This window comes from Grus americana, chromosome 16 (genome assembly GCF_028858705.1).
Source record: "Grus americana isolate bGruAme1 chromosome 16, bGruAme1.mat, whole genome shotgun sequence".
NCBI classification, from domain to species: Eukaryota; Metazoa; Chordata; class Aves; order Gruiformes; family Gruidae; genus Grus; species Grus americana.
Window position 1 is genome coordinate 7,363,650 of NC_072867.1, and position 25,015 is coordinate 7,388,664.

The 25,015-nt window shown below is 61.3% G+C and overlaps 3 protein-coding genes across 3 annotated transcripts; 1 reads left to right on the forward strand and 2 right to left on the reverse strand.

The window, feature by feature from the left end:
• The first annotated feature begins 177 nt into the window (after positions 1-177).
• On the forward strand, positions 178-2,051 carry LOC129213658 (uncharacterized). Its single transcript, XM_054844155.1, has 2 exons — positions 178-1,295; positions 1,843-2,051. The coding sequence occupies exons 1-2, from the start codon at positions 425-427 to the stop codon at positions 2,049-2,051; spliced, it is 1,080 nt and encodes a 359-aa protein (XP_054700130.1). The 5' UTR covers positions 178-424.
• A 1,789-nt stretch (positions 2,052-3,840) lies between these two features.
• Positions 3,841-9,345, reverse strand: LOC129213660 (somatomedin-B and thrombospondin type-1 domain-containing protein-like). Its single transcript, XM_054844158.1, has 6 exons — positions 8,756-9,345; positions 7,747-7,929; positions 7,528-7,618; positions 6,726-6,899; positions 5,879-5,999; positions 3,841-5,789 (listed from the first exon to the last, which is right to left on the reverse strand). The coding sequence occupies exons 1-5, from the start codon at positions 8,961-8,963 to the stop codon at positions 5,894-5,896; spliced, it is 762 nt and encodes a 253-aa protein (XP_054700133.1). The 5' UTR covers positions 8,964-9,345; the 3' UTR covers positions 3,841-5,789; positions 5,879-5,893.
• A 56-nt stretch (positions 9,346-9,401) lies between these two features.
• SLC25A1 (solute carrier family 25 member 1) lies at positions 9,402-24,811 on the reverse strand. The gene is made up of 9 exons (XM_054844156.1): positions 24,643-24,811; positions 13,274-13,381; positions 13,011-13,110; positions 12,640-12,778; positions 12,080-12,164; positions 11,820-11,924; positions 11,289-11,404; positions 10,883-10,956; positions 9,402-10,760 (listed from the first exon to the last, which is right to left on the reverse strand). Exons 1-9 carry the CDS (start codon positions 24,731-24,733, stop codon positions 10,646-10,648), a joined length of 933 nt encoding a protein of 310 aa, XP_054700131.1. The 5' UTR covers positions 24,734-24,811; the 3' UTR covers positions 9,402-10,645.
• Positions 24,812-25,015: the final 204 nt, after the last annotated feature.

Sequence of the window (25,015 nt, forward strand, 5' to 3'; positions counted from 1 at the left end):
GTGCAGCCCAGCTCCCGGCTGCAGGCAGCCGACGGGCGGGTGAAGACCCAGCGCCCGTCCGCCCCCCCCCCCCGCTTCGGCCCCGGAGCCGCCGGGCCGGACCACCCCCGCCCCGCCCCGGTACCGGCCCCGCCCCGGCGCGGAACAGGATGCGGCCACATCCGCTTCCCGCGGCCATCCGCACGGCACCGGCCCGGCGGGAGGGCAGCGGCGGCAGCGCGGGACCCCGCCGGGCGCCCGGCCGTGGGGAGCACCGGGGACACACCAGCATCGGCACCCCCGGGGGCAGCCGGTCTTGCTGAGCCCCGAGCAGTGCCGCAGCCCCGGCTCGGTGTGCCCCGGACGGTGGGGGACAGAGCGGTGCTTGGCGTAAGTGCACCCCGACCCGTCCTCACCCCTCGTCCTCACCGGCCACAGGGGCAGCATGAGCACGGCCAAGCCGAAGCGCATCAAGTTCTCCGAGGAGGAGAAATTCCTCATCCTGGAGGAGTTCAGCCTCCGCAAGGACATCTTGATCCCCAAGAGCGGCCGGTACAAGCACACGCTGGCCCGACAGCGTGCCTGGGAGGAGATCGCAGCCGCCGTCAACTCCCTCAGCCCCCTGGTCCAGCGCACGCCCGACGAGATTCGCAAGAAGTGGCACAACATGGTCATCAACGCCCGCAGGGAGCTGGCCGTGGATAAGCACCCGCTGCTCCGCCAGCGGCCCCAGGAGAAGCTCTTCCAGAACATCTTCGCCCTCTTCAACAAGCCTAGCCCGGGGCTGCCGGACCCGCTGCTCTCGGCCTCAGCCTTCAGAGCGAGAGCAGCCAGCAGCCCCCCCAGGATGGAGGTCACCCCGGACTTGCTCCTGCATGGCCAGAGCAGTGCTGCTGCTCCAGGCCGTGGGCTGCTCTGCCCCATGGGGACCCCACCGGCCCCTGGCCCCATACTGGAGAACTTCCTCAGCGCAGCCGGCAGGGAGCCCAATTCCAAGGAGAGCTTGCTCCTAGCAGGACCTCAGGACAGCGTGGAAAAGAGACTGCCACCACCCAGCGCAGCCCCCGCAGTCCCCTGCCCACCTGCAGCAGAGGTGCTCCCGGCAGCGGCTCCCCATCCTGCCTCGTCACAGGGCCAGGGTGCAGCGGGGATGGCCCCCGTGCTGCCAGCCAGCTCCCCCGAGCCCCCCGCGCCCTTCTGCATCAAGTGCCCGCCAAGCCCGGCGCTGGCGTGGCCGTTCCTCAGCACAACAGCGAGCCCGGCGATGCAGAGCAGGGGGATGGGCAGCCCCGGCCCCCCGGCCCCGGATGAGAACGGTGAGGCGCCCGCGTCGCTGCCAGGCTCTGCCCTCCTCCCTAGCACCCACTGAGCCGGGTGTGCTGAACCTTTGTCGCAGCTTCCAGCCCCGTCCCCATGCCAGGCAGGTTGCGGAGCTGCAGCAGCACTCCCTGGGCAGCGGCTCCTCTCTTGCTGTGGACAAGCAGTCCAAAAGCCACATTTTTCCAAGGGAAAAGCCTGCTCGCTCTCCCTGCCGGTCCCAGCTCCCGCTCTGGGGCAGCCGTACCCTGCCCTGCTCCCGCCGGCTGCTGCAGCACGTAGAGGTGGCTCAGGGGGAAAGGCCAAATCCTGCAGGGTTATGTTTTTGGGAGGCCGCTGTACAGCTGGCAGGGAGCGGTCCTGGGGGCTGCGTTCAGCATCACCAACCCATCCCTGTCCTGGCAGCCCAGTTCCCTGTGGAGAGCGGGTGGGAGGGCCACACAGCCATGGCAGGGGCGTTGGTGGGAGAGAAATGGCAGGAGCAGGCAGTTCCCTGCAGCTCCACATCCCCTCGCCAGCTTTAACGGGTTTCCCTGCTCCGCTCAGGCAGCCCATCAGCGCCGGAGGGATCCCAGCCCGGCCTGCGGGGCTGCATCGGCATGGCCGGGGAGCGGTGGGAGAAGCAGAGCCAGCTGCAGACGGAGATCCTGGAGCTGCAGAAGGAGACCCTGCAGCTGCAGAAGGAGAAGATCCTGCTGGAGAAGGAGAAGCTCCTCCTGGAAATCGTCAAACTCCGCAGGGAGCTGGGCACCTGACGGTCCTCTGCAGGTGCTGGGGTGGCCTAGGGCCACAGCGTCCACTGAGGGGACAGGGACAGCCCGCTCCCCCCGGGGATGGGCACTGGCTACCCCCCTGCAGCTGGGGTCCCACAGGATGAGGCCGGGACGGCAGTGCCATGAGCTGCCCTCTCCTTCCCACCTCCTTCCCCAGACCCAGGGCTGTGCCCGCCTTGGGCTCCCTCCTGCCTGTTGCCTGCCTGCACGCCCTTGGCCAGCCCGGCAAGGGCCAGCCCCGGCACAGTGGGTCATCCCGCCGCAGGAGCCTCATCCCACCGAGGCGGGGGTTTGGATGGGTGTTCATGGTGTGGACATGGCCACCCCCCGCTGCTGCCCACGTCTCCTCTGGCCCCTTCGCTCCGTTTCCCTGGGGGCGTTTAACGGCTCAGAGCTCCCCGGGCGTCTCGGCCATGGCATGGTGGGGCTCAGGCGCCGCTGGTCGCTGCAGGCGGCCGTGTCTGAATACAGGTGATCTCTGTGGGACGAGCACCCAGTGCTGTGCCTGGCAGGGGTGGGGGTGAAGTCACCCAGGGGGTGTTTTGGGGGTGCAGGCAGGCGCTGAGGCCACTAGCACGGTGTCTCAGCTATGGGTACCACTGGCCAAGGCTGGCCCGGGGACCCCACCAGTGGGTGAGGAGTGGGGAATGGCACCAGCGCAGCCCGGCCCCGTTCCCTCCAGTGGGGGCTGCCGAGCCCCGCAGCTGGACCCGAGCACCCACTGGCATCATCGCCCACGTGCAGACTTTGGGTGCCTATGTTTAATTTCTCTCTGCAAACCACAGCACGCAGCTGAGCCGCGCTTCATGGCTTGCTCGACAGTTCCCGGCAGTTGGGCCAGCCCAAACGCACAGAGGGAGGATGCTCCTCCATCCTCATGTTGCGTGCCAATGGCAGTTCATTGCATGGTGTGATGTCATGGCTGAGCATGACATCATTGTGTTGTTCTCCCATGTCACTGCCACATCATCTTCTCACCCACATTTAACAGCATGATGTTCTACCACCATTAATCACCATATTTTAGCAATTCCCTTGTTTTTATAGGCAGGGTTTTCTTCTCATTCTTCACCAAAATACTTAATGCAAAACTGTGCTGGTTTTGGCTGGGATAGAGTTAATTTTCTCCATAGTAGCTGGTATGGGGCTGTGTTTTGGATTTGTGCTGAAAACTGCCTTGATTATAATATAGAGATGTTTTCGTTCCTGCTGAGCAGTGCTTACACAGAGCCAAGGCCTTTTCTGCTCCTCACCCCACCCCACCAGCGAGTAGCTGGGGGTGCACAAGGGGTTGGGAGGGGACACAGCCGGGGCAGCTGACCCCAAGGACCAAAGGGATGTTCCATACCATATGACGTCATGCTCAGCATATGAAGCTGGGGGAAGAAGAAGGGAGGAGGAGACGTTTGGAGTGATGGCGTTTGTCTTCCCAAGTAACCGTTACACGTGATGGAGCCCTGCTTTCCTGGGGATGGCTGACACCTGCCTGCCCATGGGAAACGGGGAATGAATTCCTTGTCTTGCTTTGCTTGTGCACACAGCTTTTGCTTTACTCATTAAACTGTCTTTATCTCAGCCCATGAATTTTACCTTTTTTTCCTTTTCAGTTCTCTCCCCCATCCCACTGGTGTGGGGAGAGAAGTGAGCGAGTGGCTGTGTGGTTGCTTTAGTTGCCGGCCGGGGCAAAACCACGACAGTCCTTTTTGGCACCCAACATGGGGCTTGAAGGGGTCGAGATGACCACAGGTTTGATTGGAATGTGCTAGATCGAATTTGTAACCGTTATGCTGATTAGCTATTAATTGGCAGGCTTCTGGGCTTGCTTGCCTTACTGTAAAGCCTAGTGCTCGTTAGTGGCTGCTTTGTGCTTTGGCTGCTCGCCGTAACGCTGTGCACTTATCATCTCAGCGCGCTGTGCCTGGGAACATTCTGATAATGGCGATGGCGATGCGCCTGGGCTGGCAGATGGCCCGGGCATCGCTGCTGTTCCTGTGCTGCTGTCCCGGACAGGCTGGAACTCCTGCGCGCACTCGAGTCGAAAGGACTGTGACCTGCGGATGAGGCCACGTGGGAGCAGGACAGCCTGAAGCATCTGTGGCCGCGAATAAGTCCACGCCAGAGCAGATACATCTTGAAGTGTCTGTGGCCATGGTTGTGTCTGTGCCGCAGCAGGTACACCTCTGACGGGATTGTGGCCCAAGGGGAAGTCCACGCTGCAGCAGGTACACCTTGAAACATCCATGGCTGTGGATAAGTCCACGCTGCAGCAGGTACACCTTTAAGCATCAGTGGCTGTGCGTGAGGTCATGCCGAAGCACCTCAAAGCATGTGGCCACAGATAAGCCCGCAGCGGAGCAGGTACACCCCTGGAGGGACTGCAGCCACGGCTAAGGCCATGTTGGAGCAGGTTTACTTCTGAAGGGACTGTGGCTGTGGATAAGGCCATGCTGGAACAAGTGCACCTCAGAGCAACTGTGGACAAGTCTATGCCGCAGCAGGTGTACCCTGAAGAGACTGGCGCGTAGATAAGACTCCCCTTGGAGCAGGTACGCCCCTAAGGGACTGCAGTCTGTGGATAAGTCCAAGCCGGAGCAGGGGTGAGGGGAGAAGTTCATTGCAATGTTAAACCTGATGGTCTGGCCCAAAGGGACCAGGGGTGGATATTGTAATGGAAATACCTTTAAATTGTTGTAACCCGGGATTCGAGTTACGCATTATAGAAATTACTGTAGCAGGAACCACCTGACCAAAGGGAGGACAAGCCTTACAAGAAGCAGTGCAAGCACAGCAGCGACCTGACCTGAGCTGGTTTTGGTGCCCAGTAACTCCAGACAACACACCACCCCTCCTGTCCTCAGTGACCACCGTAACAGAGGGAGCCCAAAGTCAGGGGCCAGATTAACTCAGTGGACATTTGTGGACATTTTAAAGATATTGAACAAGGGTGGTCCACAGACTAAGGGGATGATATCTGTGTATTGTATCAAAGGATGGGAAGGGGGTGGGGGGGGTTGCTGAGGTGGTATTGGATAGTGCGGTACCTGAGCATGACATAAATGGTATAGAATAAGGGGTGGAGAATGGGCTGGGTTTGGCTGGGATAGAGTTAATTTTCTCCATAGTAGCTGGTATGGGGCTGTGTTTTGGATTTGTGCTGAAAACTGCCTTGATTATAATATAGAGATGTTTTCGTTCCTGCTGAGCAGTGCTTACACAGAGCCAAGGCCTTTTCTGCTCCTCACCCCACCCCACCAGCGAGTAGCTGGGGGTGCACAAGGGGTTGGGAGGGGACACAGCCGGGGCAGCTGACCCCAAGGACCAAAGGGATGTTCCATACCATATGACGTCATGCTCAGCATATGAAGCTGGGGGAAGAAGAAGGGAGGAGGAGATGTTTGGAGTGATGGCGTTTGTCTTCCCAAGTAACCGTTACACGTGATGGAGCCCTGCTTTCCTGGGGATGGCTGACACCTGCCTGCCCATGGGAAACGGGGAATGAATTCCTTGTCTTGCTTTGCTTGTGCACACAGCTTTTGCTTTACTCATTAAACTGTCTTTATCTCAGCCCGTGAGTTTTACCTTTTTTTTTTTTCCTTTTCGATTCTCTCCCCCATCCCGCTGGGGGTGTGTGAGCGAGTGGCTGTGTGGTTGCTTTAGCTGCCTGCCAGATTAAACCACAACAAAACCGTGGGGAGTCAGTTCCAAGGGCGAACAGCAAGCCTGCAGAAGGGTGAAATTAAAAAAGACACCAGGTTTTTATTTTATTCCCCCCCCCAGCAAGGAGCAGTGGTGGGGAGGGCTCAGCTCACCTTCCCCAGGGGATGCTACACGAAGATGAGAGCCGGCGGGGAGCAGGCACAACCCTCCTGCAGCCCCTCCTGCACCCATGAGCCCTGGCACCCCGCCACGGAGGCGGCCACCCAAAACGTCCTGGAAGGGAAAACTGGTGAGAGCTGGGGCACGCTGCAAATAATTAAATATCTTTTTTTAAAATTATATCTATTTTTATATATATATAATCATGTATATTGGCAGTTGGTCTAGATGACCATTATAGGTCCCTTCCAAATGAAATATTCTATTCTATTAAATATATTTATTTTTATATTCTATAGTATTGATTTCTAGTACATATTATTGATTTATCTTATAATATTATGGCATATTATAATATTATCTTATAGAATCACAAAATCATTTAGGTTGGAAAAGACCTTTGAGATCATCAAGTCCGACCGTTAACCTAGCACTGCCAACTCCATCGCTGAACCCTGTCCCTAAGCACTGCGTTTACACGTGTGTTACACACCTCCGGGGATGGGGACTCAACCACCTCCCTGGGCAGCCTGTTCCGATGCTTGATAACCCTTTTGGTGAAGAAATTTTTCCTAATATCCAATCTAAACCCGCCCTGGTGCAACTTGAGGCCGTTTCCTCTTGTCCTATCGCTTCTTACTTGGGAGAATATTGTGGCATAATGTAATATTAGTTTTATATATATATTTATAATTAAGAATATTAAAGGAAGATGCTTTAGGGGTACGGAGAGATGCTCCTCCATGGGGGGGGACGCCCCTTCGGAGGCGCAACGTGTCCCTAGGGACACGTTGCGCCTCCGAAGGGGCGTTCCCCCCCCCCCTCCAAATTCCCACCTACCTGACTCCTTGCAACCCGTGTCCGGTGCAATGGGGATGGCGGTGGGACGCGTCCCCCTGGCACTCGACGCACACCCGCTTGTCCCGGTGCAGCTGGCGGCTCCAGGCTTGCCCACGGCAGGGGGGCCCTACCTGCGTCAGGCGGAAATAGCCGCAGTAGCTGGGGAGGGGGGAGCTGGGAGGGGGGAAAAACGGGGAGGGGGAAAATGGAGGGGAAAAAGGGGGGAAATGGAGAGAAAAAGGGGGGAAATGGTGGTTGGAGGGTAGGGCAGAGGTTGTGGTGTTTTCTTGATGGATGGGGGGGGTGTAAAGGGGCCATGGGTTTGGGGGTGCAGAGGGGCCATGGGGGGGTGAGAAGAGTAATGGCTCTGAGAGGGTGCAAAGGGGCAATGGCTTTGTATGGGGGTGCAAAGGGACCAGGGTTTTGGGGGGGTGGGAAAAGGGGCCACAGCTTTTGGGAGGGGTACAAAAGGGCCATGGTTTGGGGGGTAGGAAGGGTGGTGGCTCTATGGGGGTGCAAAGGGGCCATGGCTGGGCTGGGGGAGAAGGGTAATGGCTTTGGGGGGTGCAAAGGGACCGTGGTTTTGGGAGGTGGGGGTGCACAGAGGCCATGGCTCTGGGGGGGAGGGCAAAGGGGCCACAACTGCAGAGGGGCGTGCAGAGGGGCCCCAACTTTGGGGGCTGTGTGCAAAGGGGCCACAGCTCTAGGATGGGGTGCAGTGGGGCCATGGCTTTGTTTGGGGGGGCAGAGGGGCCATGGCTCAGGCAGGGGGGGTGCAGAGGGGCCCCAGCCCCACACCTACCTGGATGGCTCCTCTGACAGCAGCAGCCCAGCTCTTCGCCAGGGATCCCTGAAGTCCCGGCCGAAGGAGTCAGGTAATATCTTGGCCACCTCTGGCAGAAGAGCAGCCGGGGGACACACACGGAGGGTTAGGGATGCCCCGGGACAGGCAGTGGGGATGGCAGCACCGGGGGACGGTCACGCACGAGGGAGGCGGGCATCCCCACGGGACCCACGTTACCTTTGGCCGTCCCGCAGGTCGGGTGCTCCCCTAGGCAGCCGCGACGCTGCTTGAGGTCGGGACAGGGCTCCCCTCCGTGCCGTGGCGGGACGGTGACCTGGCGGCTGCGGGCCTTGCTGCCGACACCGCATGGGGAGCTGCACTCGCTCCACGGCCCCCACGGCCCCACCGCGCAGCCCACCGCTGCCAGTGGGCCGAGGGAGCAGGTGGGATGGGAGAGGGAAAAGAGAGCTTCAACGGCATGACAGATGGAAGCGGGAGAGCAGGGGAGATGCAGCACGGGGGAGAGGGGAGGCAGGAGAAGGGGCAAAGTGACCCTGGCAGCCCCTCTCCCCCCCCCCCGGATCCCCAGGCAGAGGCTTCCCCACCAGCCACCGGCGCGGTGGCATTGTGCGCGGCTTCCGCAGACCTTTATCCCCACATGCTGCCGCGGCTCTGCATCACGCTGAGCCGGGACTCTGCTAATCCCCCCGGAGATTAGGGAGGGCTGACTGTTGCAATTATCCCAGGGGCTGTGACCGGCGCCCGCCCGGGGTTTGGGTCCCCAGCGTGGGCTGGCTCTACACCCCCAAGCCCACGTTCCCCGTTTGTCACCCTCAGCACAGCCCCGGGTGCAGCATCCCCGCGCAAGGCACCGTCTGTGGCAGTGGCAGGGGTGATGCCGGGGCTCATCCCACCCAGGTCCCGCACTGACGGCTCTGAGGCTCGGAACCGCAGCGCTACCATCATCCTGCTGTTCTCAGCTGCAGATCAGAGGCCACCCCTGCGGGCTCTCTTACTGCACAGGGAGCAGCCAGACATTTCAGCGTGGAAAAAAGCAGAAAATCGGGATATTGCTCCAAATCCAGCCCAGCTGGCATCCACAGACACAGCCCGTTACCAAAGCAAGGGGCCAAGAGGTAACAGCAAACACCTGCCACCAAAAGCAGCAGCCCAGGCCACCATCCCCAGCCCCGGGGCTCCCCTCCGGCACGGGGTCCAGCCAGCGCCATCCCATCCCAACACTCACCGGCGTGGCGGCACGCGGCACGGTAGTCCTCACAGCAGTCGCCCGTCCTCTCGCAGTATGAGTCGCAGTAGCAGCGAGCCCGGCGGGCGCCCGGGGCCCAGCAGGCATTGTTCCTGCCCGGGCAGCACCGGTGCCAGCAGCCGCCCGCGGCACCTGCCAGGTAGCCAGTGGCCAGCAGCCAGCCCCCGCAGAGCAGCGGGCCCCACATGGCGCCAGGTCCCCACAAACCACTGAGCAACAGCTTTCCCCCCGAGGGACTGCTTTCCCCCTGCGCCAGCAAACGCTGGGCGAGCGACGAGGGCCAGAGCCCCGGCCGCACCGCCCCTGGGCTGGGCGGGGGACGAAGCCCATTCCCTTCTGCTCCACCGACCCTCGCTGTCCTGGCTCTTCATTCTGCCGCTGGGGTGAGGAATCAATAACATTAACCGGGATGGTTAATAAACCGCTGTGCGTGGGACAATGCAACCCCGGAGCGGCCGTGACGGGACACTGCTGGATTGAAATCCACGCTCCCCCGGGAGCACCGGCTCAGCCTCGGAGGGCGGCGGGACTGGGGTGCGAGGGGGGACCCCATCCCCAATCCCCACCCGCACTGCAGGAGCCACGAGCCGACCGCTCAGCACTGCCCGGACGCCAACACAGCCGCTAAAGCCAGACTGATTTTATTCAAATTGCGAATGTAAAACAGAATAATAATAAAAAAAAATTCAACCCAACCCTCACTGGCTTCAGAGCAGAAAGCCGCAGGTAAACCGTGCCTGGGCTTTCCTTCTCCTTCGCCCTCCCGTGTTAAGGCTGCATTTGTCACTGGTGACAGGAGGGAGGAGGGACGGGGCGAACCCCAGCTCCCGCAACCCCCCGGCTCCTTCGTGGGAAATTTGGCACAAATCCGGCAGGGCCAAGCCCGGCACGGGGCAGTGCTCCGGCCCCACGGCCACGGATATTAGTGGGTCAGCGTAAAGCTCCGAAAGCTACAGGATTACCTACGGGGCCACGGCGAGGTAAGGGCAGATGGGGGGAATGTGGCAGAAGAAGGGGTTTGCACCCCGGCCAAGGGGCCAAGTCTGTGGCGCAGGGCTGCGCCTCCCTGCCCCAGCTTGCACACGCGTCTCGACTGTAAACGGCAAGTGATGGGGGCACCCGGCTTGCCCCAATCCTGGCCCCGCGGCAAGGAGAACTAAAGGCCTGGCTGTATGTGCAATTTTGGGCAGCGCCTGCTCAGCAGCCCCGGGGCTGAGTGGGACCCGGGATGCTGCACCCCAGGGGGTCTTGGTGCTGGCAGGGAGGAGGAAGGAGGGAGCCTGGGGCCGTGCCAGCGGGTCACCGGCCTCCCGTCCCGGGGGCTGCAGGGCTGGTGGGTCCTGCGGAGCTACTGTGAGACCCGGCACATCGCTCACAGCCGGCGGCGTTGGCCCCAAGAGCCTCCGCCAGCTGCGATGCCTGGTGCACAGCTTGGCCATTGCACCCACGTGGCTCCCGTGGGCTCTCGGCACCCCCAAAAATACCAGCCCCTGGGCAGCTGGCAGCTCCTGGCTGCCGGAGACCCCGGGGGTGCAGGGCCATCATCCTGGGGGACACCTCACCCTGGATAACCTTGCAGGTGATGGAGGACCAGGGGGAAGTGTCACCGGGGTGGGCATAACCGGGATGCTGGGGGTGTGGATGCTGGGATGCTGCTCCCTCCCTGCTCCTCTCAGCACACAACTGGTAACTTAACCTGCTCCAGAGCCTGTTCCGAAACGTAAAGATGGCCGGGTTTGGGGGGAAGGTGTGTGCGTGGGGCAGACTTGGCCCTGGGCAGCGCCAGCGGGCTGCTGCAGGCTTGGTCACGGCTCTCCAGCTGCAGCCCCGCGGGGTGAGGGAGGCGGGGGCTGCCCCGGCCCGGCCCCCTCAGTCCGTTTTCCACACCTTGTTGAGGAACTTGACCACCTCGTCGTAGATGACGAAGACGATGGCCACGTCGAGGCAGACGCGGCCTAGGCGAGGCACCGTGCCCTTGTAAAACCTGCCGGGGACAAAGGGGGTCCGTGGGGCTGGGTGCCCTTGCAGCTCTCTCCCCACCCATCCTCCCGCCGCTCCCAGCTGCCCCCCGTACCCCCCCTCGCTCCCCCCCACCGCACAGCTTACGCCAAGGGCCCTTCGTATTTCATGATCTGGTAGGCGCAGTCCCAGGTGCTCTTGTACTTGTGCGCTTCCAGCCCCTGCAGGACGGGAAAAGCAGGGTGAGGTCAGAGCCGGAGACACATCCAGGGGAATTTTGGGGGGAGAGAGAGAGCTGGGGGTGCACCGGGAGGAACCGATCCCCCTTTGCTGCTGTGGGCCATCGAACCCTGCAGGGATGTCCCCACCTCCGTGGGAACACCTCCCAGGACACCCACGGCCTGGCTGCGAGGGGTCAGCGTCCCCAGGCATCTCCCAAACCTCGCTGGCATCGGGCGCCTGCCCCGGGGGCTGCACAAAATGAGTCCCAAACAGTGGGTGACCCCAGCCTGCCGCAGGCAGAGCGGTCCCGTATCGCGCCCCAGTGCCGTACCTGCATCCTGGTCTTCACCACGTCCAACGGGGTGTTACCAAAGACGCTCGCAGCTCCGGCCAGGGCTCCAAACACCCCCGTGACGAAGGGGTTGATGACCTTGTTGGGATCGTCCCCTGAGAAGGAAGAGGGGTTGAAAGCAGAGTGGTGGTGCGGGGACAAAGCACGGCATCCCCGAGGGAGCCCACAAGGAAGGTCCCAGGTCTGGCTGCTCATGGTCAGGGCTTGCGCTATGCCGAGCTGGGGCCTGGGGCATTGGGAGGTGACCATCCAGCAGCACCAGCCCCGCAGAGCCCATGCAGCACCGAGGGGCTCAGGGTGGGGGTGAAGGTGATGCTCCAGCACCAGGACCCTTCACAGCCCCACGAGCTGGGGCACCCCTGCCCTGGCTTTTGTATTCCTCCATCAGGAGAGGCTGAGCCATGAGAAGCAGAGGGTGTGCTGACGGAAAGCCCAAGCCCAGCTCCCGGGGATGGGCTGGGGGAGCCAGCGGTGCAGCCAGGGCAGCCTGGGGGGACAGAGGCACCGTACCTTTGTACCAGTTCTTGAGGGAGGTCATGACGAAGAAGCGGATGGCCTGGTTCGATCCTTGCTTGAGAACGGTTGCGGTCAAGCCCTGGTAGGTCCCCTTCAGTCCTGCAGCAAGAGAGGGCGTTGGAGGGGAGCACCAGCCTCACCTAGGCAGAGAAAATCCTCCCCAGGCTGCCGGTCCCAGCCCGTACCCGCCCCCACCTGCCGCCCCATCCCCGCAGCATGGGGGTACAACAAGCCACAGCTTCCCTGGGTCTCACCTTGTTCCCGAACAATCTCCCGGACGCCATGGAAGAAGCCACGGTATTTGGGCTTGGGAGAGCACTGGTCATGGATAAACTTCACCTGGGGGGAAGAGGACACGCTCGTCCCGGCCGAGGCAAGGGGGGATGTGACAAGCCCCAAAGGGCTGCCGGCCGCCTCTCGCCTTGGTCCAGGGATGGCCCCGACACCAGAGCCGACCCACGTGGCCAGGCAACGCCGGGTGAGACCACGGGGGAAGCCTGTGCCCACGGCCAGCAGTGCATTTTGCAGAGGAAAACCTGGGAAACTGCCTCTACAAGCAACTGCATGGGGTTTACAGCACTAAAACAGGTGACGGGATGGCTCCTGGGTGGGGGGACTCCTCCCTGGAGCGGGGAAGGGGCCACAGCTGCTGAGCCTGACCTCTCCATGGGACTTTCCAGCATCAGCTCCTCCACCACCAAACGAGCCTGAGCAAACCCACGCGGCCCTCAGGTCCCCAAAAGCCGGACATCCCAGGCTCCCACCCCGTCCCGACCTGGCCCGGGGAGGGGGGACACTGGCGTCTGCCTCCCACCTTTATGGTCTCCATGGGGCAGACCACCACCACGGCCTCGGCCACGCCGGCGCCCAGCCCGCAGATGAGGCCCCGCGTGCTGTCCAACCGCCCCTGCTCGTCTCTCATCTGGTTGCTGAGGAACTCGAACATCCCGAACCTGCGGAGGAGCCGCCGTGCCAACCCCTGGGCACCCGGCCAGGGCGCTGCACCCCCCTGCTCTGGGGCTGTCCCTGGCAGCAGCCCCGCACCCTGCGAGAGGACCCTCCCAGTTTGGGAAAGCACCCGGCTTCGGCAAAGCGCTGCTGGGGACATCGAGGCCAAACCCACCCCGCTGTTTGCTGCCACCCAGGGTCCCCCCCCGCTCACCCCACGCCATGGGGGACACGTACCTGACGGCGGCCTTGGGGATGGAGCCGTACACCAGCGAGCTGAGCCCCCGGTACAGCCCTCGGATGCCATGGTCACGGACGGTCTGCTTCACACAGTCCCCTGTAGCAGAGCACAGCAGCGGCACCGCTGTCACACGCCACACTGAGGGCCACCACGCTGCCCCCACTGCCCCCCCTCCAAACCCTGTTCCCTCCCCCAGCTCCAGCCAGGCTCCCGCGAATCCGGCCGGTGGGTTGGGGCGGGACGCTGGGTCCGTGCTCACCGATGCCCTTGTAGCGGGGAGGGTTTGCCTTCTCGTCCAGCTGCAGCTGCGTCTTCACATACTCGGTGGGGAATGTGATGCAGATCTCGATCCCTCCGGCCAGGCCACCTGGGCAGGACAGGAGGGGATGCTGGGGCCGGGACCAGCACCGTACCCGTCCAGCACCACGTGGCCACTGCCGGCTCCATGACGGCTGAGCCCGAGACCTCTGGCAGCCAGGTCTGAGCTGGGACGTGGTCTCCCTGTCCTCGCCAAACCCCTGGGGACTTCACACGGCAGCAGGGCCCCACGCCAGCCTGGCACCCTGCGCAGGCATTACCGCTGGCCGTGGCAAGAGCTGGCGACGGCATCAGCCAAAGGGGTGGGAAAACCGGGCAAAACACCGCACCCACGGCCGCTGTTTCAGCATCATTTCCCCCTCAAAGGCAGCTCTCCCCCTCTGGAGCCCCGCACCCCGCAGGCGAGCTGCCAGCACAGGGATTTATAAACCTGACAGAGCCCAAGAGCGCTGCATGAGGCCCGACATCGCTCCCCTGCGCTGGCGGGAGCCCATTTGCAGATGCGGCCATGCCCGTGCAGAAGTGCAATTACAATCAAGCCTGTCTGGCCGCCCCAGGATCACGCAGCGGCAGCTGCTGGGCGCTGATTACACCGGCTGAAGCCTTTCCCACCACAGCCTGACACGCCGGCACCCCGGCAGCAAGCAATGCCGGCTCTCGGTGGTTTGGTTCCCCTTGGCGCGCTTGAAGCAGCTGGTCCTGCCATGAGCTGCCTCCGGGCAGCAGAGCCGAGCCCGGCTGGGCAGGAGGTCCCCGGGAGCCGGGCTCACCCCTGGGCAGCCGCCTAACAGCTGCGCAGCTCGGCTCCTGGCATCAAAGCGCGGCGGGAGCTTTGTGCCAGCGCAAGGAGGAAGCGCAGGGCCCGCTCCAGCATGGGGCCCAGCCGGGCTCCCCCAGGCCTCGCAGGGCTGCCAGCTCCCGGTCGGGGACAGGTCTCCCATCTCGCCTCCACCAGCCCGGCCGTGTCCTCAGCCTGACTCAGCAGAGCTGCGGCTCCTGCCACGGCCACCCCCGGCACACAGCCTGCCACGGCCCACACATGCCAGTGTCCCCAGGGAGGAACGTGCTGCCCTCGTGGAAGGGCCAGCGCAGGGCAGAGTGAAGCAGCGAGTTGTCCTGCTCCGTAGCAAAGTGCAGCCCCGGCACTGCAGGCGCAGCTCGGCTTATCAGCACGCTTCAAATTACCCGGCAAGGCGACGCTGATAGGGGATGCCACAGCCCACGGGACGGCTGCTTCCCGTGACAGCAGCGAGCAGCCCCAGCTCCTGGGACCCAGGGGCGTTTCTCATATACTCTTATTTCTTCTGTGTGGCCTCCAAATTTCCAGGAGACACCCTTAATCTCTCCGGCACTGCCTCCAGCTCCCCCCTGCAGAGTGCCACCAGCAAAGCCACTCGCCCAGTGCAGGGACATCCCAGCAGGCAGGCTGGCATCCCCGGGGGCAGCGCTGCCTTCTCTCAGCCCTGTCCTAAGAAACGGAAAGAAGCCTCACTGCGCTCCCTCCTGCAAGCTGGGCAGCACCCACCTTAAACCAGACACATCCTGGTTGGTTTGCCCCAGACACAAGCAGCAGCAGGCTGTGCTCGTCCTCTCCGAGGCAGCCAAGAAGCCGTGCCAGCACTCAGTACGATGGGAAAGCCCAGCCCCATGCTCCAAGAGCATCCCCTCTCCTCCTGCAGGCACAAGAGGGATAGGGACACGGCAGCACCCAGTGCCAGGCCCCCACCCCAAGGGCAGGACCCGCCAAGCCCAGCCTGGCAGCATCCCGGCCCCGTGGGGCACTGGGGACGAGGCGTGAGGCCAGCCCCGCTCCGCTGCAGCAGACAAAGGCCCCTTGTTTCCCCCTGCGTTCCCAGGAGGGGCCGGAGCTGCTCAGCCCGGGCCAGGCAGGCGCCTCCCGGGTTGCGGCGATGGGCGACCAGCCTTTGCGCCTCCACGGCACCCGGTGCTTCAGCAGCGTGGGAGGAAGCCGTGGCAGCCGCAGCAAGGCTGGCTCACGCCACTGCAGCCAGCTCACGCCACCGTGGCCAGCCAGCAGCTCTCCCCCGGGGCACCACGGGAGGACATCCACTGTCCCCAGGGTCCCCAGAGCTCTGCTGCTGCCCCCTCAACCCCTTCCCATCCTCGGCGTGTCTCTCAGAGGTGGCAGCCGCTGCCGGTGCCGTGGCACGGGGGCTCGCCAAGTACTGTAATTTCTCTGGCAAAGCCAAACGGCCGCTGCGGGAGCAGCTGGCAGGTCCCCAGCGAGCAGCATGATGAGGAGCAGCGTCCTCCAGCTGGGTGCAGTGGTCCCCAAAAAGCCCAGCACAGGCTGACACCTCTCTGCACCGCTACACGCCACTGTGCCACCAGCCTCGCTGCCACCACAGCCACACGAACGCGCCAGGTGCTGCCAAGGCCACTGCCCTCCCTCTGACATTGCAGACCTGAAGTGCTGGACATTTTAAGAGCCGTAACTGCTCCCTCTCGGTTCCCCAGCACCAGCTGCTGCCTCAGCACCTCCAGGGGCCAGACGGCAGGGAAACACGCAGGACAAGCACCAGTCCAGGGAAAACCAGCACCTCAGCTCGCGGCAGCTGCACCAAACGGCACGGAGAGGGATGCCGCAGCTCCTGCAACCTGCCTGCAGCTTAACGATGTTTGTCCGTGCAGGGCGGGCAGGGAGGCTCTGCCCAGCATCCTGCAGGCAAAACCACATCCGCAGGCATCCTGGAGCCCGTGAAGTGCCCTAGAAAAGGGGCAGTGTGTCCTTCAATGGAACCGGCAGCCTCTGGGGTACCTGGGCTGCCCGAGCCAAGGCAGGAGGAACAGGGTGTCTGTGCTGGCTTCCCGTGGCAAACTGGGGAGCTGGAGACAAAAGGCGTCCCCATCCTAGAGCCACCACGAGAGCAGCTGCCTCCCCGGCACGCTGCAGCACACTCATTGCCCCTGGCTGCGGCAGGGGACACCCCAGGGCTTGCGCAGAGCAGCAGGGGTACGGCTGGACACGGGTGCCCGGATCACCTCTGTCGCTGCTCACTGGGGACAGATGGGGGGGCAGCTGGCCCAAAGGCTGCCCTGCCACTGCACGGCTCCCACGCTCCTCAGGCGGCCGCACACGCACGAATCGCAGGGCAGGGGAACACATCTGGTCAGGGAAATGCACCCAGAGGATCTTGTCCCTCGCCCTGCGCAGGGAGGTGTGCTGCCTGCGCTGCCAGCTCCCCTCCCTGCCCCCTGGGGTTGCTCTGGCCCCAAATCCCACGGGAAGGGGCACCCAGCACGGACTCCAAACACACTCCATGACTTGGGGCAATTTTTTCCTGTCTTCCTCTGCTTGCAGAGGTTGGCACAAGCTGCTTGGCTGAAGCCCTTCCCTCCCATCAGGGGGTCTGCTCTGCTGTCGAGTGTCCTCTCCCCACACTTTCATTCCAGCTGAAACCTCATTCTATGCAAATAAATCACCCCATTGCCCATGAGCAGCAGCTCCTTCCAACCCCCCCTTCCCTTGTCAGGGCCGCCGAGGGCTTCGCAACCTGTTTACCCGGACTTTAACCGGCAGCTTCAGCTCTTGCAACACCGCGGAGTCAGCAGGAACAGCCGTCAGCGAGCGCTCAGGAGGTGAAAGAGCAAGTGGGGCAGCCCGGACGCCCAGCCAAGGCTCTCAGCTATTAGCTGGATGCAGCAGAGCCAGAGGAGAGAGGACGTCCTTCAGGGAAGGTCACTCTCTCCAGCTCCAGAGAAGGTGCCCCCGACGGGGGATCCCACTCCCGGTGCTGGGAATCGCTCCCTGGCTGCAGCGAGCCTGCAAGCGCCCCGGCTGCCAGCAATCCCAACCCTGCAGGCCCAGTGGGAAAGGGAAAAATACCTGCTGCTCAGCCACTTGGCATGGTTTTCCCAGAAAAAGTTCAGCTCTCCTTTGTGGAGGGGCCAGCAGAGTTATTTGAGGACGCGGCTGCAGCCCTTGGACACGGCTGGGGAGAGCCGGCAGGAAGGAGAAGAGGGGTTTTGGGGACTGCGGCAGGGTGCTGCTCCTGTGACTCTTGCACAGCACATCATGGCATCAGCACACAAAGGTTCAGCTAATGACCTCAAACCCCATTAGTGAACAGCTCCTGGGGACACCACCAGCCACCCCCTGACTAGATCATCCCGGGGATGTCAGCTCCGGCAGCCAGGACAAGGTGGGTGCCAAGGGCAGGAGGATGCAGCCGTGATGGAGAAGACAAGCAGAGACCCGGGGACCGACACAAACCAAGGCTGCGCAGCGGGGGCTGGCACTGCCACCCCCTACAAACCCCCACCCAGCAGGCAAGTGCCCCAGCGAGCACCCGCTGCCCTGTTTGGGGGCTGCAGAAGGGTAGGAGGTGGCACCAGCCCTCTGTCACTCCTGCAAGCGCCTGCGTCCGCAAAAGTCCTGCGGGTGGAGCAGCGGGTCTCTGTGCAGCTCTGATGAGAAGTGGGCACCTAGAGAGCAATTTCAGCCTCTCCATTTTAAGGGTAATTTCACATGCAGATACACAAGCACCTGATTTCCATACAAAAAGCTCCTTTTAACTTCAGATTTTGCAGCATCCTGTCAGGCCAGAGGAAATTATTCCTAAGGGCCTGGAAGCAAAGCAGCGAAGCTCTCACAGGACCCCCACCTGAAGCGTGCCCCTCCTGCCGGCTGCGGGGCTCAGGGAGGTGCGAAGGCACAAACAGGCTTCCAGCTCCTTTCCAGAGCACCAGCGAAAGCTGACCCCCGCACTCCCCCCGTTCGGAGGGCATCCATCTCACTTGCAGAAGGTGCAGGTGTACGGGGTGAGCTGAGCAGCCGAGACTCGAGACCTGGACTCAAGACGTGGACCACAAGCTGTGGGCACAGCGGACAATCCTGCCTGCCTCCTGTACACTGTGCTTACAATTCCAACCCTCACGAGGAGCCCCGGACCCCTTCCTCGTTAGCCAAGGTAGCCTTCAGAGGTGGGGAAATAAAAAATAAATCAAAGACCAGCAGGGTACTACAAATCAGGGAGCCAGAAACGCCCACCTCCAGCTCATCCCAGCTCTCTGCAGCCCAGGTGCCGCCCCATGAGCAGCACAGACCTCCCTGCCTGCCTGCTCCCTGCCTGCTCCCTGCCACGGAGGGATCGACCCCTCTTGGCAGCCATCCACGCGGCTCTTGAGCCACGCCATTAACATAACCCAGCTAAAGGCGGTGCAGAAATGCTACCGTGCCTGCAGCGGTGAAACGGGTTTAACGGGCTCCACCCTCCCCGCACCGTCCCACCACAGGCCATCTTGTGAAACGGGCTGAGGAGCAGAGCCGGGCTCTGGGAGCAGGCAGGCGTCTCGCTGGGGACGGCGCTCTCCTGGAGAGCCGGCTTTTGGCAGGGCTGGCACCACGGTCCTCGCCTGGGCACCTCCTCCTGCCGCGTACAGCCCTTCACCGCCCATCCTTGGGCAACGCCACCACGGGGGCTGCTCTGCAGCGAAAGGTCTTATATGGCACTGAGATCAGGGAGGGCTGCTCCCCGCAAACCAGGTTACCAGAGGATTAGCTGCGTTTTGGGTAGAAGGGTAAAAATGTGTCCTGCAACAGGTCAGCCCTTCTCTGAGAGCATCCATCCCCTGCCCTGGAAGGTCTCCTATCTGACAGGGGCAAGGCCAGTGGGGGGCACAGGGGTTCAGCGTGTCCATCGGTAAATACATACGTGGCCGTTTTCATCATGGGAGCGTGCTACGGCCAGGCTAGAGAAAGTCTGATCCCCCACCAGGCATACACAGGACGACAAACATGAAACACACCTCTCTGTACCCTGTGCCATCAGGTGGGTAAACAGCTCCGTGCAAACAGCACTGCAGATAATGCTGCAGATGGGATGGAGTAATTTGTCCTTAATTTTACTGGAACCATCCCATTTCAACAGGCTGTCCTTTCACAACCCCTTTCATTCATCTCCTCTTTGCATTTACTTCTCAATAAGCCAATACTGCAATAAATCATTATTATATTTTAAACTTCTTGGCTGTAAGTATGGTGGCAAAAGCCATTTCCCTTTGCTCACAGTCACAGCATCATCTGCCTTCAGTGCTGAGTTCACCTTTGGGGACCGTCAAGCCCCCCGTCCCAGCTCAACTCACCTTCTCCCCGCTGCCCTGCGCACCCCAAGGCCCTGGATCCGCTGCACCAAGCCGGGTCCCGGCCAACCCATCACCCCACTTCAGACACCTACTTTTTAAGTGTCCAAAAATCTTACTAAAGACAAGCAACAGGGAGCTGACGTCAGAGCGCAGGGCTGCTGGATGCTCCCCCCAGGCCAGCCCCGTAGCTGGATGAAGGAGCCACTGCCAGGACCGCGGCTTCCCCGGGGACAGGCTCTGGTCCCCCAGCCACCAGCACAGGGGAATGACTGCTGTACTGGGCACTGGAGCACAGGGAGAGAGAAGAAATGGCAAGAAATCAACTCCTGCTGTCAGGAGATGACCTGAGACCTCAGGGCATGAGGACAGGGTCACCACCGCCCAGGCAGGAGCAGGGAGGCTGCATTGGCATGCACCGCACAAGGCCGTCAGAGATGAGAGACGCTGCAAAATCCCTGAGCTGTCAGCTCACGGTGCTCATTGCCTTTGGAAGATGGATGGCTCCTTCCGACTGCTTACGTCAACCCAAAGAAAATGGTCGCCTGTAGAATGTCAAGCAGAGCACCAGACATGTGAAAATCTCAGAAACTCACATTTCAAAGCCCTGGGTTAACCCCAGCTCACACAGAATTCATTCAGACCAAAGAAGCTGGGCACCCCAATGTGGTTTCCCAGTCCTGGGGCTGACAACCTCCCACCAGAAGCCTTAGGGCTGCTCTAGGTTTCCACAGCAGCTGCAGCCCACGAGGGCTCACAGGCTGGCAAGGAGGCACTCATGGCCAGTGTGTTCCTTTTGCCCCACTCCCCAAACAGATGACAGCCAGAAGAGGCAACCCCAGGGGAAGCCACAGCAAGGCACGATGCACCAAGGGCCAGCAGACCTGGCAAGAATGGTTCCCTCGACGCTCACCAATCCTCCCCCCTACGGCCATGTTCAGCCCACCATCCAGCTCCCCTAGCTCAGCATCAAAGGGGGAACATCCCCTACTCTGCTGTGAGCATCAGGCATCCAACAAAAAGCCAGGGAGCGTGCCGGTCCATGGCCATTCCCAGCAGCACAACCTCCCTCCCTCCCAGGAGGGCAATGGCCCTGGAAGCACAGGTGGACTTTGGACTTTTGGGAAAGGAGTCCTACTCTGCTAGAAGTAAGTCACAGCCTTCGCACCAAGCCCCTGACTCCTCTGCTCTGTAGGTACAGCATTTCCTAAGAAAGATCGTATCAAGACATTAACAAAGAGGAGGAAACCGAAGCTCTAATTACTGCTTTGTTTCCCATGGGATCCTGGGCTAAAGGTGTGCTTCGTGCCCTACCCTGCAGAGGCCCCTTCCCTCCTGCCCATGCTCCTCCTGGGACCTTGGTGCGCATCACTGCTATTTCCCAGCGGTACTCAATGTTTGTAGCAAACACCAGAGCAGCAGCCACAACCATTGCGAGCTCTTTCCAAATCGAGCACCACGCAGGACAGCATCCAGGCATCCTGCTTCCCTGACCAGGCAGGATTAGGCGTAGGCAGGAACAGCAACCGTGCACCAACCCCTGGGCAAGCAGAGAGGTACCATGCAAAGAGCAAGGCAGCTGGGAGCTTCGCCATGGGAGGGAGCAGACCCCAGGCTTCAAAGCCGGCTAAAAACAGAATAAGACTGTACTTAACTCTGGGCAGGGCAGGCAAAGCCTTTCATCAAATGGCCGCTGCTGACCAGGAGCAAAGTTCTCAGGAAGAGGCCAGGGGTGCGGGGGTTTGCCTGCGGAATGGCAAAGACCATTTGCGCTGGGCTCTAAATAGCCCACCACAGGCTGGCTCAAGCTGGCCTAACAGCACTGTGGCACCCAAAAACCCAGCAAGGAGCCCTCTGGGGAAACACAGGGGTGACAGCCTCTGCCAGCCCTGCAGCCAGCGCTCCTGTCTCACCACTTGCTGCCTTTATTTTGAACTCCCCGCTTGCCCACCGCAGCGTGGCCCCATGCTGGGAGCTGTGCAGTGGACCGGCAGCACCCAGCCCTGCACGAGGCCAACAGGAGGGACAGGAGTCCAGCAGGCTAAAGGGTTTGTTTGGAAACCACGGCACAGAAACCGAAAGCTGGCTGCAGGGAGGCTGAAGACGCGGCTGGACTGCCTGCTAACAGGTGATTACCCAGCAGAAGAGACACGAGCTGGCCCTCAAACCAGTTCATGAGTTCCTAAGAAAGTTACACCAGCTTTAAAACAGGTAACTGAGACAGCAGATGAGTTAGAAAGACATAGATAATACCTGTTTCAGCATGAAGCCTGCACGTTTACCAGTCTTTTAATCAAGTTTAAGCTAAGCCACATTATGACAAATCTTAATGTCCTACAGCCATGTCACTTCCGATCCAGTGCCAGGTCCCCCAAAGTAACTTTGTACCATCAGCTCAGAGCCTGGGGGGGCTCTTCCCCTTGCACGGGGGATGTCGGGGCCGAACAGCGGCAGGGACCCGCACCACTCAGCTCTGCCCTCTGAAAGCCCAGTCTGCATGCAGCACCCCCAAGACCAAGCCCTGGCTGCGACACCCGCCCACCCAGGCAGCCCGGACAGCCAAGCTGCCTTCATGTGCTCAGGCCACACACAGACACAGCACTGGCACAGCCTGCGTGGTCACAGCAAGGTGAAGCGCTGCCCTGGCACACAACAACTGCTCGGACAAACGAGACCCATTAGCAAATTAATTTTTAACTTTGCATTTGTCTGTTGTGACAACTGAAGGAGAAGAGCTCTTGGCAGCCAGAGCTTCGTTTGCATCTCTTCAGAAGACCCAGCCCCAGCCTGCTGAGGTCTGGGCAGCATGAGGGAGCTGTGCCTTCCTGGCAGAGGATCTCAATTACCCACAGGTCTGGGAGCAGATACGCATCCAGGGTGGGATGACGGCTGCTTATTTAACTCCACCAGTACAGGGCAGGTGAAGCACAGCACAGTAGGAACGGTCCATCTTGAACACCGCCAGCTCTCCAGAAGGTTGAACTTTGGAGCACGCACTCCTGTTGTGCAGATGTCAGGTGAGAAACCCTGACAGCATCAGCAAACCCCTTAAAGTCAGCAGAGACAGCTACAAATGGCACTGCATGTCCCCAGCCAGGGGCTGGTGGGCTGAGCAGACCAGGACACAGGGAGTTAACAGCAGCTTTCTCCCATCTATGTAGTTCTCTAATACAATTAGATGCCACAGAGGCTTGGCTGGACTTCTGCCCATTAACCAATTACTCTGATTTGCTACATGTGAGGAGAAGACTAGCATCTCAATAGGGTCCTCCTTCCATCTCCGCAGCCTCACGTGGACCTAGAAGGGCTCCTCCAAGCAGGGGCATGTGCAGCTTTGTGCTATGTTGCCCAGCCTGATGCCTGGCAGAGGCCACAAGCACCACGTCCCTTCCTTTACACCAGAACAGCTCCCAGGCACACCCACAACAACTTTTCTAGCAGGGGAGAGCAGGGCAAGTCTGCTGCAGCCTCTTTCAGAGTATGCCGATAATCCATCTACAGCTGATCATCCCTGATTACGGACCTGCACAAGGGCTATGAAAGTCTCCTGGTATGCTGGCCCAGGCAGTAACAACCTGATGCACCACATGTGGACAGCAAGCTGGGAAAGACCGGGAAGGCTGGATGGGGAGCAAACTACTCTTCTTCCCCATCCTAAGCTTAAATTAAAATCCCATTTAAATCCCATTTAAAAGATCTCTAAATAAAAGGGGATAAGAAGAGGCTTGAACTGACAATCCGCTTCAAGGGGGTGGCAGCACAGGTCTTGACGCCCCTGAGGAGCACATAGATCTGGAGGAACCTGGCCTCACCGAAGGTCTCATTTGAACAAGAAGGCACCCTCTCATTTGGCCACAGCTGCGTCCTCCTCGTGCCCCAGCCCTCTGCCTGGGCAGCATGGCGACGGCACAGACCCCTCCAGGCGACGTGACACTGGGAGGTCTCGACACCCTTTGTACCCTCCGGTGCTTGCATCCATTTCCCACAGCGCTGCCATCTCTGGCAGTTCTCCGGAGCTGTGCGATGCGAGGCTGACCACTGAGGCAGGGGCCAGCGCTGGTGGGCAGAGCCAGAGCGGCAAGGGCTCGGCTCCCCGCACCCAGCTGGAGGGCAGGCAGACCCTCACTCCTCCCAGGTCCCCGCTACAGGAGGCCGGAGCTCTGCCCTCAGAGGGAAGCAGAGAGTTGGATGGACGAACAAAGCACAATCGTAGGAGGAGGAATTGGCTGGAAAACACAAAAGCTCTAAACGTGTCAAGGCAGTAATGGCTTATTTCAAAGGGAAGACACTAATCTCCGCTCTAGGAATTATCCTGCAAGTGGCAGGAGAAACCAGGGAGCTAATGAACGGCTACAAAGGAGTTTAACAAGCCTGCAACTGTCTTGGACCCCATTCAGCTCAAAGCTCAAACCAGCCACAAGCAGAGGAAAGCGCATTAACTCTGCAGTTACTGCTGCACTCGGAGCCTATTTAGCTCCTATGGAAATGGTCAGAACTAGATGGGAAAACATGCCCTGATCCATGGGGATTGATACTGAGACACAAAGGACGGACCAAGAAGCCGTAAGAGGAGCTGCATCAAAGCAGCGTGCAAGATACGGCTGGAGCAGGAACGACGTGAACGCTACCACTTCAGTTTTCTCCCTTAACATGTTCAGGGGGTGCACGAGCAGGTCCCCTGCTGCTGCCTCTTCCATCAGTTCCCTCCTGCTAACGTGAAAATCTGCTCTGCTAAACAACACGACTGCGTTACTGCAGCGAGCACGCCGACCCCTCCCCAGCAAGGCCACAGGTTGCAGGAACAGCCTCGCTGCGACCCCCGCCAGGAGCAGCGGGAGCCCGGAGAGCTGACGCCCAAGCTCGGGATGCATCTGCTGGAGCTCTTTTGCTGCTGCCGCCAAAGGGAAACCCCGGTCCACCGCGGGCCACCTCCCTGGGGCTGACGGCTGCCAGGATGCAGCGGGAGAGGGGCGTCGTACGGACACCGGCTCCGGGGCCGGAGGACCCCCACGCGGGACGGGCTGCGGGCGGTCCCAGCAGGCTGGGTGGGCAGCGGCAGGGATGGAGCACCCCCGGGGAGCGCGCTGCCTCCCCCGGGGCGGGTCACGGCAGCCTCCGCCCAGCACGGATGCCCACGCTGGCAGCGGCGGCCGGGCGACCCCACCCGGGGACGGGAGCTCCGCGGGCGGGGGCGCGGGGAGCGCTTACCTGCCAGGATGGCCTTGCCGGGGTGGGTGAGCTTGGCCTTGCCGGCGGGGGCGGCGGCGGCCAGGCGGTGGGGCGCGGCGGGGGCGGGCATGGCCGCGCTGCACCGCGGCTCCTGCGCTGCCCGGCGGCGGCGGCCGGGGCCGTATTTCGGGGCCGTATTTCAGGGCCGCGCCCGCGGAGGGGCGGCCCCGGCGGCGTCACATCCTCACGCCGTGGGGCGGAGCGAGCATCCCACGGCCCGGCCTGGGGAGAACGGCCTCCTGCGGCGGGGGGGGAAGAAGGGAGGGAAAAAAAAAAAAGGAAAAGAGCAGGCGAGAGGCAGCGTAACTCTGCTTGTGCCCGGCTTGGGCTTCGCTAGTGCGAAAATGGTGAT

What these genes read in the sequence shown, in the direction of transcription:
- LOC129213658 (XM_054844155.1), top strand. Translation starts at nt 425, where the DNA reads ATGAGCACGGCCAAGCCGAAGCGCATCAAGTTCTCCGAGGAGGAGAAA. An exon ending in CCCGGCCCCGGATGAGAACG is followed by an intron (nt 1,296 to 1,842) that starts GTGAGGCGCCCG and finishes TGCTCCGCTCAG; the next exon opens with GCAGCCCATCAGCGCCGGAG.
- LOC129213660 (XM_054844158.1), bottom strand. Translation starts at nt 8,963, where the DNA reads ATGTGGGGCCCGCTGCTCTGCGGGGGCTGGCTGCTGGCCACTGGCTAC. An exon ending in TGCCGCGTGCCGCCACGCCG is followed by an intron (nt 7,930 to 8,755) that starts GTGAGTGTTGGG and finishes GCCCACTGGCAG; the next exon opens with CGGTGGGCTGCGCGGTGGGG. An exon ending in CTGTCAGAGGAGCCATCCAG is followed by an intron (nt 6,900 to 7,527) that starts GTAGGTGTGGGG and finishes CCCCCCTCCCAG; the next exon opens with CTCCCCCCTCCCCAGCTACT.
- SLC25A1 (XM_054844156.1), bottom strand. Translation starts at nt 24,733, where the DNA reads ATGCCCGCCCCCGCCGCGCCCCACCGCCTGGCCGCCGCCGCCCCCGCC. An exon ending in GGAGATTGTTCGGGAACAAG is followed by an intron (nt 11,925 to 12,079) that starts GTGAGACCCAGG and finishes CTCTTGCTGCAG; the next exon opens with GACTGAAGGGGACCTACCAG. An exon ending in TGGTGAAGACCAGGATGCAG is followed by an intron (nt 10,957 to 11,288) that starts GTACGGCACTGG and finishes CCCGTCCTGCAG; the next exon opens with GGGCTGGAAGCGCACAAGTA.